Genomic DNA, 12352 nt, shown 5'->3' with positions numbered 1-12352 from the left:
CTCCTCTTCTCCTTCCCCTTCCCCCTCTTTCTCTGCCTTCCCACTCCCGATGTGACTATTCATGTAGTTTTTTACCCAAGAACTGGAGGGGTGGGGGGTTGAGAGGGGGATGGTGGTGGGTGGCATCCTTAGAGTGTGCTGAACTGTTTGGTTGAGAATTGGGCTCAACTATTGCAACCAGTAACCATTTTTAATCACATTTTTTTGTGCTCAAGGTGCATGGTGTTATACTGGGCCAATTGCTATTTCATAGATGCAAAGTTATGTTCCTTCTACTCTGCCCCTAGAATGTGGATCAGTCCTACCACTCCCTCCCCCTGCCCCCCACCCCCCTCCAGAAATTACTCCTACTGCACCAAAGTGGGTTTTTAAAATTTCCTACACCAACTATCTGGTTGAGTGACGTAGCCAATTAGTGATGAATTGGGAGCAATTTTTGTGCTATGGTTCTTTGTCCACTAGACACTGGATTGGGTCTGGGTGACATTGCCAATTAATGCCAGATTGAGACCTCTCAAACCCATTTCACAAAGGATCTTTTTAACCAGCAGACAGAGGAGACTTTCATCCCGTCAGTCTGGACTGGATTTGAACCCTGGTCTTGGGTGTATAAGGCTGATGTCATTTTCATATGGTGCCCCTCTCAATGGCAATGCTGGAATGAGGAACTTGGATAGAGAAATTGTGCTTATGAACGAGCAACTCGCGCAGTCATATAGTCAAACAGCAGTCTTTTGCTGTTTTAATTACAGTTAAGTACAAGTATTTGGTCAAAATAAATCTTTACTTACAAATCAAAAACATCCAAAGCAAACTTGTTATGGTTGAGGATACATGAAGTGATGGGGGAAACAGCTCTTCATAGTTCCCTTTATTGCAACTGCGAATCATTTACACTATTGCAGCAGTACTTGTATATCTGCTGTACTCGAGATTTGTACTCAAGAACAATTCTGGTATTGTTTCGCTTAGCCTGACGACAGCAACTAATGGCAAAGGGAGATCATTTAAACATACCAGGTATTGACCCACAAAACTGCAAGAATATGGGTTGAGGAACTGACGATGGTTTGAAAGATAGCATTTAGAGGGCAGCCCGTTGGTAGGCCCAGTTTGGCTATGATTGTGTGGGCTGCTCGTTCACAAGCACAATCTCCCCATACAAATTTCACATTTCCGCCAGGCCATTAAGAAAAGCACCATAGGAAAATGGAAATGCTTCCTTCCCTCTCAAACAGAAATGGAGAGAAGACCTGAGGAGAAGCCTTCCCCATCTTTGTATTCAACCCAAGAATGGTTATCGGTGGAAAGCTGAAAGGATCTTTCCCCTCTGCCTTGTTGGGGAAGTGAAGGAGAGAGGGAATTTGAAGAGAAACTTATTTTAACATTTTTTGTTTAACAATTATTTTTGTATTTTCTATAAAGAAAGAGCTTGCATTTATATAGCGCCTTTCACGACCCTGGGACGTCCCAAAGCATTTTATAGCCAATTAAATGCTTGTGAAGTAGTCACTGTTGTAATGTAGGGAAACGTGGCAGCTAATTTGCATTAACCTACTTATAGGTTTGACAATTCTAGTGTCCCCCCGCCCCCCCAAATGAAGCGAACACAAAAATTGGATGTTACGTTTTTATGTGCAAAATGCATGCAGTAACTAACATGTGTGTGTGGGTGTTTATAACAGAGCATGTGAACACTAACTATGTTTCAACTGTGCTTCTCTTCTACTTTCAACAACGGGTCTGACTTGCTCCACAACAGTTGTTGAGGATGTTTGGAAGCAAACAACTTTATTGCAGCTGCTACAATTAATTCATCTTCCCATCTTGGACAGCATCCTGGAATCTCCTTTGAAGGTGGAAAGAAGAATAGCTCAGTTCAATCAGCAAACTGACCTTATTATCTCCAACACGTTCCTGGATCGAGAGGTTTCTAAGAGCCTAAATCTGCCCTAGTTAGTATTTGAAAATAACTTTTATCTCATTATTCAGAGTTTGGAGTAAATAGCGCTTAAAGTGCAGTAACACGAGACCTGAAAAATTATCTTAAAATTTTGCGATACGGAAAAAAATATATAAAATCTGTAGTTAACTTCTATTTCCCTGCCCCCTTATTAGTTAATTGAAAGAAGGCAAAGCATTACATTTTGTGTATATAGAACCTTAATAAAATGCAGAATCTTTAAATGATCTTTCTCCCCACCCAGCTGCTCTCTCTGGCGCTCTCACACTTGCATGTGCTGTCACTCTCTCCTCCTATTTGGTATTGGCTTCTTTCCCTTTCGTTCTCCTTTGCTATTTGACATCCAGCTGCTTTAGATTTTCTCGCTCTGAGAAAACTCCCTAAGTTCAGTTGCATTCCTGAAAAAGAAATGGAACACAAAACCAGTACAAGTAATGGAGGGGAAAAAAAAAGAAATCTGCAGGTAGAATTAGAGGAGGGCATGGAAGGAAAGGAGATGCTTGATAAAGGACAGCACAATAGACACACCATTAGCTTTGTCCTTAAGGCAAGGATACCCGAGCTCTGATCTCGGCCTCAACTGACCCTTACCTGGCATTCCATTAGAGGGGGTTTGTCTTGGGTTGCCTGTGAAGAGGGTACAAGCACAGGATCCTCTCCCACACAGTGCACATGCAATTGACTGCTCAGCCAAGCAATAATATTAAAGCAATCTGGAAAAGGTCACTTAATCTTCAGTGTCCTTTTCTGTTTTTTAAAAATAAAATCAATGTCCTGTAAAACGAAACAAATTCCTATCCATCATGTAACCAGTGAAACTTGTTTGCACTTCTGCATTTTTTCAAATTTATTTGGTGCAGTTCTCATGATTGGAAAAAAAGGCTAATATTGTGAACTTGCCAATGTTGTTTTACAGAATAAAAGTGTAACTGTGAGTACAAACTCCTAGTCAAAGGACTTGCATTCAGCTTTGTTTTGACTGATATGGGAGATTTTTGATCCCACTCCAATCTGAAGCAGGAGAATTCAGCAACAAAATATACCTTGTCCCACAAAGATTGCCTCCGTCCACTAATACAGAGCCTGTGGAATCATACAAATGGTAGATTAAAGGAAGCCAGTCATCCCATTGCTCCCATGCCACTCCTGGCTGTCTACTGTAATCCCATTATCCAGCTGTTTCCTCGTGCGCTTTTTATATTTTTCCGCTTGCTAAAAGAAGTCCACAGCTCTCCTTGCCAAAAATGCCATCCAAAGTAGCATGTCCTCATCCAGATGCGACCTCAATACCTTTCCCCTAGTCCTGTGCACCCTGTGAATGCATTTTTGTTAGTGATCCAAGAATAAGAGAGCTCCCCTGTTACCTTTTTTTTTATCCTCTGCCTATATTAACCTGAAGGTAGTATGCTGTAAAAATCGAATCACTTTCGTGCAAAAGAAAAAAGGTGTAGGGAGGATTTGAGGAGGAATTCTAATGGGTATGGTCAGCAAGCAGGAGAGTGGGATTAGATCAGATGGTTCATGTAGAAGAACTGCACGGACTGGATGGGCTGAATGGCCCTTTTCCTCTGCTGTAACATTCTATGATTGCCCTTCAGCGCATAATGCAAAGAATCAAATGAATCATTTAACAAGTATTTGATGAGCCGTGATGTGGAAATTATTCTATACTATATTGTCAGCTGACTTCACCAGTGATTTATTTATGATTTAAAAACCTTCAGTAAATTGGAACCATAAGTTATATATTTTGTAACAGTTAACGCCATGTCAGCCGTAGCTCAGAGGGTAGCACTCTCAACTCTGAGTTGGAAGGTCTTGGGTTCAAGTCCCACTCCAGAGTCTTGATCATATAATCTAGGCTGGTACTTCAGTGCCATACTGAGGGAGTGCTGCACTGTCTGAGGTACCATCATTCAGATGAAATATTAAACTGAAGCCCCGACTCTCCCCTCAGTGAATTCGAAGAAGAGCAGGGGAGTTCTCCCGATGTTCTGGCCAACATTTATCCTTCAACCAACATCATGTTTAAAAAGAATATATATATTTGGTCAATTTTGTGGGATCTTGCAGTGTGCAAATTGGCTGCCGTGTTTCCTACATTACAACGGGGACTACACTTCAAAAGTACTTCATTGGCTGTAAAGCGCTTTGAGTCATCCTGAGGATGTGAAAGGCATTATAGAAATGCAGCTTGCTTCCTTCCTTCCTTCCTTCCTTCGACTGACCAACTCTCAGAATTAATTGATTAACAATTCATGAAGCTATGTCCTGCAACTCACCCATAATTAAAATGCATAGACTTTATCGTATTCAACAGGGCTATATTTCAGGGTTGTCCAAGTTTTTATTTTTGTGGGTTGCATCCCAAGGAGCTTCGGGGGCACACATTAAGTTTAAATCCAGGTTCCCAGTAATTTGCAAGTTGCTAATCGATCTTGGTGTTCTGATTAGGATTTATCCACCAAGGAGGCAACTGTGCTCTTTCCAAACGTCAGGCCCACAAAATGCAAATAAGGCAGATAAGAAATATAGGACTGAATGGACTGGGGCTTTGAAGGCAGGATTGCCAGGCCTTTGGGTGGGGGGGGGGAGCTGTTTGTGACCCTACTGCAGTTGGACACCTCTGCTGTAAGTCGTATAAGCTTTCTTCACGTAATAGGGTGCAGAGTATCACCACATACCAGAAATTCGTGAGAACTGAGCCGATGAAATTCACTAGAGAAAGGGCTGATCCTGAAATTTCTGGACAGGATTATGTGGTGTCTTTATCAGCTTGGAATGTTACTTTGCATTCAAGGTGTGTAGGAGTTAAACTTTCTCAATCTCCGCGTTGTGCTTTCGTTTGTTTCCGCAGTACTGATGAGTGGCTCTCGGTTGCTGTTGATTGTCTGGAATATTTCCCAGACCAGCTGATTGTACACGCGAGTGAACAGTTAACACAAACCGCTAATGACCGACAGGCTGTAGAAGCGCACAAAAGAGTGCTGTTTGAAACTATGGTGAAGCACTACAGTCAGAACAGGGAGCCGCTTCTTTGCAACCGGTATCTCGACATACATGCAGGGATAATTGAACTTCTCGGTAAGGATTTCTTTTTACACAGCTGTGTAAATAAACCTAATGCTGGTAATTTGGTTCTAAATTATGGAACTGAGTGATTTTCATTCCTTGTGCATGATAAAACTTATCTAACAATGTGTATAAATTTTCACGGCAAGTCAGATGATATGCTCATTCATAATGATGAGAAAGTTACATGTGTGACACACAACATACGTGGAACATAGTTGATCTCCTGTGGCATTGGTCACGGACAGAAAAAAAAATTATATCTCTCGTCCAATAACTGTGAGATTCATTCTTTTGTCGCACTCCCTCTGCCTTTGCTTTCCTTTTTTCCCCTCTTTGGTTGTCACATACTTTTCTCATTGTGGTATCTGTATCACTGTGCAACTCCTCCCCGCCCTCCCCCCACATTGTTTTTGACTCTTTCTGTAAGCCTCTCCTCCTTTCTGCCTTGTCTCTTGTGTATCCCTCACCAATGCCTCGGTGGCTCTCACCTATCTTCACTTATTGATGGTCTTTGTGTTATAAAAAGGATATAGAAGCACATTTTACCCAGAGAGTGGTGAGAATGTGAAACTCGCTACCACAAGGAGTAGTTGAGGTGAATAGTATAGATGGATTTAAGGGGAAGCTAGATAAACACATGAGGGAGAAAGGAATAGAAGGATATGCTGATAAGGTTAGATGAAGGAGGGAGGAGGCTCATGTGGAGCATAAATACCGGCATGGACCTGTTGGGCTGAATGGCCTGTTTCTGTGCTGGACATTCTATGTATTTGAAAACTATCTTTTGCCTTTGCAGGAAGATGGGATGAGGAGAGGTGCTGGAACGTGGGCGGTTGGGCGAAAAGGCACAGGATTATTTTCAGGATAGGATACTATCCCATAGTGAGAGGGACCATGGAGTTGTGAAGCAAGGGATGGGGTTTGAGCGTGGGAAGGAGCAGGCATACGGGTCTTAATCGGTCTGGGAGGGCTTAAAGGGAGGCCTAACCTGGGACTAATTGTGGGAATGAGGTATGGGAGCTCTGGGGTCTGGAAACATTTGGTGAGACCACTGTCTGGGGCCTGGGAGACCATGCTTTGGCAGTAGTTTTAGAGGAGGGACCGCTGGGGTATGGGAAACTTTGTGGGTGGGGTGTGAGGCTGAGGAACACTGGAGTGAGGGGGCTGGACAATCTGTCTTTTGGTGGTCTGTGCGGACTAGCCCTGATAACTCATATTTATCCAAATGCTTGATAATTTCATCCCGTATTAGAGACTCCAGTAGTGAACCAACAGCTGACAATAGACTGACTCTCCTATAATTTCCGGCTTACCACCAAAACTAGTGGCTCTCAAACATTTTTGGGATGGTCTCCCACCAAAAAACCCAGAGACATTTAACAATACCAGTAATGATACTGGTATTGTTAAATGTCTCTGTTTCTAATTCTTCACTTATTTCTTTTTCTCCTCCCTACTTCTGTTCATCTCTCCTTCACTTCTGTTTTTCTCCTCTTCTTCTTCCACTTCTGTCCCTCCTCCTCTTTGATTTTTCTCCCATGCCACTTCTGTCTTTTTCCCCATAGCTTCTTAGTCTCACTCTCCTTCCCGTTGCTCTCCTCCTTTAATTCATTTCCCGTCTTCATTTCTCATTTTTTCACTCTTCCCTTTCATCTTTATCTCTCTCTTTTGCTCTCCTCCACTTCTTTCTCGGCCCTCTTACACATCTCAGCCGGCTGGGAAGCAATTGAATGAGCAAGTAGGCAGGTCAGAACGCACTTTGCCTAGGCAGGCAAGTGTACAGCGAAGCCGGAAATCAGTCTGGTCAACAAACACTCTCTCGACTTCATAAAATGGTATCCTGTGAATTGTTGTGAAAAATCTCCTGGATAATCTGCTGGTATTTTATACATTTAGAAATGTTGAATCATGACTTTATAAGGTGACACACTTGACCAAGTCACGACAGCAACAACAACTTGCATTTATATAGAGTGCCTTTAACATAGTAAAACGTCCCAACACGCTTCACCCGAGTGATTATCAAACAAAATTTGACACTGAACCACATAGGGAGATATTAGGACAGGTGACCAAAAGCTTGGTCAAAGAGGTAGGTTTTAAGTAGCGTCTTAAAGGGGGAGAGAGGTAGAGGGGCGGAGAGGTTTAGGAAGGGAATTCCAGAGCTTAGGGCCTAGGCAGCTGAAGGCATGGCTGCCAGTGGTGGAGCGATTTAAAATTGGGGATGTGCAGGAGGCAATAATTGGAGGACGGCAGAGATCTCGGAGGGTCGTGGGGCTGGAGGCGGTTAGAGATAGGGAGGGGCGCGAGGCCATGGAGGGATTTGAAAACAAGGATGAGAATTTTAAAATTGAGGCATTCCCGGACCGGGAGCCGATGTAGGTCAGCGAGCACAGGGGTGATGGGTGAACGGGACTTGGTGCGAGTTAGGATAGGGGCAGCAAAGTTTTGGATGAGCTCAAGTTTATGGAGGGTGGAAGGTGGGAGGCCGGCCAGGAGACCATCGGAATAGTCAAGTCTAGAGGTAACAAAGGCGTAGATGAGGGTTTCAGCAGCAGGTGAGCTGAGGCGGAGAAGGGAAATGTTACAGAGGTGGAAGTAGGCGGTCTTGGTGATGGAGCAGATATGTGGTCTGAAGCTCATCTCAGTCAAATAGGATGCCAAGGTTGCGAACTGTCTGGTTCAGCCTCACGATGGTCAGGGAGAGGGATGGAGTCGGTGGTTCGGGAACGGAGTTTGTGGCAGGGACCAAAGACAATGGCTTCAGTCTTGTTAATGTTTAGTTGAAGGAAATTTTTGCTGATCTAGTTGGACAAGCAGTGTGACAAATCAGAGACTGTGGAGGGGTCGTGGGAGGTGCTGAGGTCGAGCTGGGTGTCGTCAGTGTACATGTGGAACCTGACGTTGTGTTTTCAGATGATGTCACTTATTGGTGTGCCACACCCCTCCATGCAAAAGTTATGATTGGCTGAAATGATGTCTTACCTGATTAGTCACCAAGCAAATATTCATTGGCTAAATGTGAACGAATCGAAAGCAGTTTGATTTATTTGGTAACCACCAATGAACAATGAGTAATCAGAAGAAAACAAAACAATCGAATCGCTCAACTTTTGTTTTCGAAAGCTACCAATCCAGGACTGGCAAGGCGCAGGAAGTGATCAATCAAATGGTTCAAATAACTTGCTCCATCAAAGAAAGACAGACTTGCACTTATATTCACCTTTCATGACCTCAGGATGTCCCAAAGCTCTTTGCAGCCAATTAAGTACTTTTGAAGTGTAGTCACTGTTGTAATGTCGGAAATGACATCAACATTTAGACTGAGTGTTCTTAAAGTGGCACAGTTTCACCTTAATAGTAGTGGAATAATACATTGTGCATTACATGATATAGCACTCCAGTCTTGGAAAAAAAAAGTCACAAGAGACCTGCTGTATAATTAATACTTTTTTTTTGCGTAACTATAGAAAGTGGAAAGACTAGACAAGCTTTGGAAGCTGCACAGCTTTGTATTCGACTGTTGGAGCCTAACTGGAGAGAGGAGCTGCACAGATTGCTGACCTTCATGAGTGTTGCAGCTGACCCCGGTGCCTACAAACTACAGAAACAGGTTTATTTGCATTTTAAAACTAACAAGAGCCCCACACGTGTTCTTTTCAAAGCGGCAAACTTCATGGAAAAAATATGTTTGAAGATAGCTTCAGAAAATATTTTCAAAGCGTTTCTCCAACAACAACAAAAAAACCATGAAAGGGTTTGGGAAACTTAATATTTTAATAACACATTTTATTGTCGGATCAATCTAAGGAATCTGGAAAAGAAATATGTACAGTGACCAAATGTCCAGATCCCAAAGGAAACTACAGTGATGTCTGAAAACTGTTTTTTTGTTTTTCACGTCATTCTCTGTGAAATCAGCTCAAAGTGGGAAATGCCAAAAATCGATTTCTAAAACTTGGGCTGAAAAGGAAGAACGAAAGACCTTGCACTTATACAGCGCCTTTCATGAACTCAGGACGTTCTGAAGTGCTTTAAAACCAATTAAATACTTTTGAAGTGTAGTTGCTGTTGTAATGTAGGAAACGCAGCAGCCAATTTGCGCACAGCAAGGTCCCGCAAACAGCAATGTGATAATGACCTGATCATCTGTTTTAGTGATATTGGTTGAGGGATAAATGTTGGCCAGGACCTTTGGGAGAACCCCTCTGCTCTTCTCTGAAATAGTGTCATGGACCTGAGAGGGCAGACGGGGCATCAGTTTAAGGTCGCATCCGAAAGATGGCACCTCCGAAAGTGCAGCACTCCCTCAGTACTGCACTGGAGTGACAGCCAGGGTTATGTGCTCAAGTCTCTGGGTACAAAGAGGAGAGTTTGGATCAAGCTCACAAGCTATGTTGTATATTATATTTATATCTAAGTTATGTATTCATAGCCCCTTGGTTTCACTGGGCCTAATGCCATTGTTCCCATAGAATGCCTGACTTTTAAACCCCACCCCAATCAGCCTACATTGGTGACTGTTGCAGTTGGTTGTGGTTTTAAATGTAGCTCTTGCCCTTCTTTGTTGTCTAAGTTGCATCTTGGTGCTGTAATTTTGTAGATGTGCATCATCATTTTCATTTATGATTTATTCATCAGCAACTGGTATAATGAACTAATGGCAGGAAGATGTGTATTATAAACTAATTATTTGTGAGCAGTAGATGAAGTGCCCTGTGCCATTAGGGCTGCATAATTCATAACTTGCTTTTATGCAGCCTTCTTCAGGTGGAGGGATACATCCCAGAGTGTTTTACAATATGAGAAATTTGAAACATGACATGTAGTAAGTGTAACATGTGTTTGGGGAGCAGGTGACTTTGGACTTATGGTTCCCAAAGCTCTCCTTAATGCTAAAGGGATCAAGGGATATGGGGGAAAAAAGCAGGAACAGGGTACTGAGTTAGACGATCAGCCATGATCTTTTTGAATGGTGGAGCAGGCCCGAAGGGCCGAATGGCCTATTCTTGCTCCTATTTTTTATGTTTCTATGTTTCCACCACTGGAGTTTTCCTCTCCTCACGTCTGGGCCTGTTGTAAACTAATTGATAGAGATTGATTGCTGTGATTAGTCAACAACTTCATTATCATTGTACAAGGATGGTAGAAGGCAAACTAGATGGACCTTGGTCTTTTTTCATCTCGTCTAGCATTCCTATGTTCCTAAGGAAGAAAGGTTATGGTGAACGCTGAGCATGGAGTAAGGGGAGAGGTGAGGATGGGGAACCAAAGGCATGGTCACACCAGTGGGTCAAAGCAGACCGGGAGGTGGCAAGTCAGAGGGAATTCCAGAGGGCAGGCATGGCAGTGGCAGAATGAGCAGCCGCCAAAGGAGGAGCGGGGTGAAGCCTGGTGCTGGAGGAGCGGAGGGTGGCAGCAGGGACCTGAGGCAGCAAGAGATGACCAATGTCGAATGGGGTGAGGCCCTGGAGAAAATTGAAAACAATGTTTGAGGATTTTGAAATCAACTTGCACCTTGAGGCGGGTTATGCATTCCTGATGTGATTCTGTTTACATCGTTGCACACGAGTATATCTAATTTATAGGGGAAGTACAGTGAAAGCTGTAAATTATGGACACCTTAGGGACTGGCATCAGCTGAGTTTTTTTGCAGGTGGCCTTATTTTGAAAATGTTCATTATACGTACTGTAAAATATTTAAGTAGAATGTAGAGTTCTTTACCCAGCACCCATCGGGGCAGAGAAACTGTTTTACCCCTGGGTCGAGCCATGCAAGCACTCAATCCCAGAGATAGAGCGGTTTCTCTGCCGCTATGGATGCTGGGTAAAGAGCTCCCCATTCCACAGAAGCCACTTCTTCCACAAAACCCGCTGCCGCCTCGCACTGACCGTGTCCCGTGTTTTAAGTTGTAAAAGGTACTTGGTGCATTGAAGGCTGTCCGTAGTTTGTGATTTGCGAGTGTCTGTGGTTTCAGAATGCCTCTTATATATTTTACAATGCAAGTTATTTGGGTCTCTCAATAAGTGTCTGTTTTTTGGGCGTTTCCGTTTATACAGGTTTCACTGTATATTGGTTGCCACAATTCTAAAGGCTGTTTATCAATCGCCTCTTGCCACAATATTAGATACTTTAAAACTGACCAGTAGATGATGTCCATGAACAGGCATTTTGCATAAAGTCACTGGGGAATGCGGCCCGGCCCCCCGTTGTTCCTATTCATAACGTCACACTGAGAGGGTCCTACACAGCACCTCTGTTCACAGTATTATAAAACGCAACTGAAATCAACATTTCTCTGTGTAGAAGAGAACCATACTGTTATATTAGGCTTTTAAACAATACAACGTGTGCTAACCACATAGAATTCTTGTTCAAATGTAGTATTATCTGTGATAATTACTGGGCGAATGTGCTTACTCTAACATTATTGCTTAAGGAATCTGGTAATGTTAGTTCTTGGGCCGGGGGTGGGGGGCGGTGGTGCAGTGCAAGAGGGAAAGAAGTTCGACGTTGCAGATTTATGCTGACTTGTGCGCCAGTCGATCAATTCTGACCTGAGCACGGTCATCTTAAGTTGGCACATCGGTTCCATTTCCTCGGTTAAACAATGTCGGGACATTTTCTACGTGAATACTGACATCTGAATGCAAGTTGTAGTGGTAGTAAAAACCCCCCAAGTGCTGCCTGCCAAATGGTCCAGATGCCTGTTTGCTTTATTCGTGTTCCATTCACCTTGTCACAAGTAGATTCTTGTTGCAGATATTAAAGGTAGTTTATAGGAGCGTAGGAAAATACCAAGTTCAGGACAAGAGAAGACGCTACAGTCCATCTAGTCTGTCCCAAAAACTAATACCTCTCAACTGTCTGCTCCCTCAAACACCTATCCAATTCTCCCTTGCTTTTCTCCGCACCATCTGGCTCCCTGGGCAATTCATTCCCTAAATTCACCATCCTCTGAGTAGAGATGTCGTCTTTACACCTTTGCAGTTCACAGATTAATTCTTTAGTCCATTTAGATCTAGAGTATATGGCAATCTTGAACATATTATTGAGGTTCAATTTATTTTCCTTAAGAATTTTGAATATCTTCCCCGAGCCTTCTCTTCTCCAAGGTGAATAATCTCTTCAACCTCTACTCCTAGCTCAGGTGCCTTAAGCTCAGTATCATAAAAGGTCCCTCGGCACTATTTCAAAGAAGGGCAGGGGAGTTCTCCCTGTTGTCCTGGCCAATGTTTATCTTTCAACCACATCACTGAAAACCGGTATTCTGGCCATTATCACATTGCTGTTTGTGGGATCTTGCTGTGTGC

The 12352-nt window shown here is 43.2% G+C and overlaps 1 protein-coding gene across 1 annotated transcript in view; it reads left to right on the top strand.

The window, feature by feature from the left end:
* The window catches only part of depdc4 (DEP domain containing 4), a 34146-nt gene that overhangs the window by 16024 nt on the left and 5770 nt on the right, over positions 1–12352 (top strand). Inside the window, exons 4-6 of the mRNA XM_068000024.1 lie at positions 1763–1955; positions 4821–5047; positions 8509–8651. Coding sequence (XP_067856125.1) covers positions 1763–1955; positions 4821–5047; positions 8509–8651 — 563 coding nt within the window. The remainder of the gene's footprint in view (positions 1–1762; positions 1956–4820; positions 5048–8508; positions 8652–12352) is intronic.

Source organism: Heptranchias perlo, chromosome 18 (genome assembly GCF_035084215.1).
Source record: "Heptranchias perlo isolate sHepPer1 chromosome 18, sHepPer1.hap1, whole genome shotgun sequence".
Taxonomy (NCBI): domain Eukaryota; kingdom Metazoa; phylum Chordata; class Chondrichthyes; order Hexanchiformes; family Hexanchidae; genus Heptranchias; species Heptranchias perlo.
Note: the sequence above shows the minus strand (reverse complement) of the source record. Positions and strands in the feature narration are given on the sequence as shown.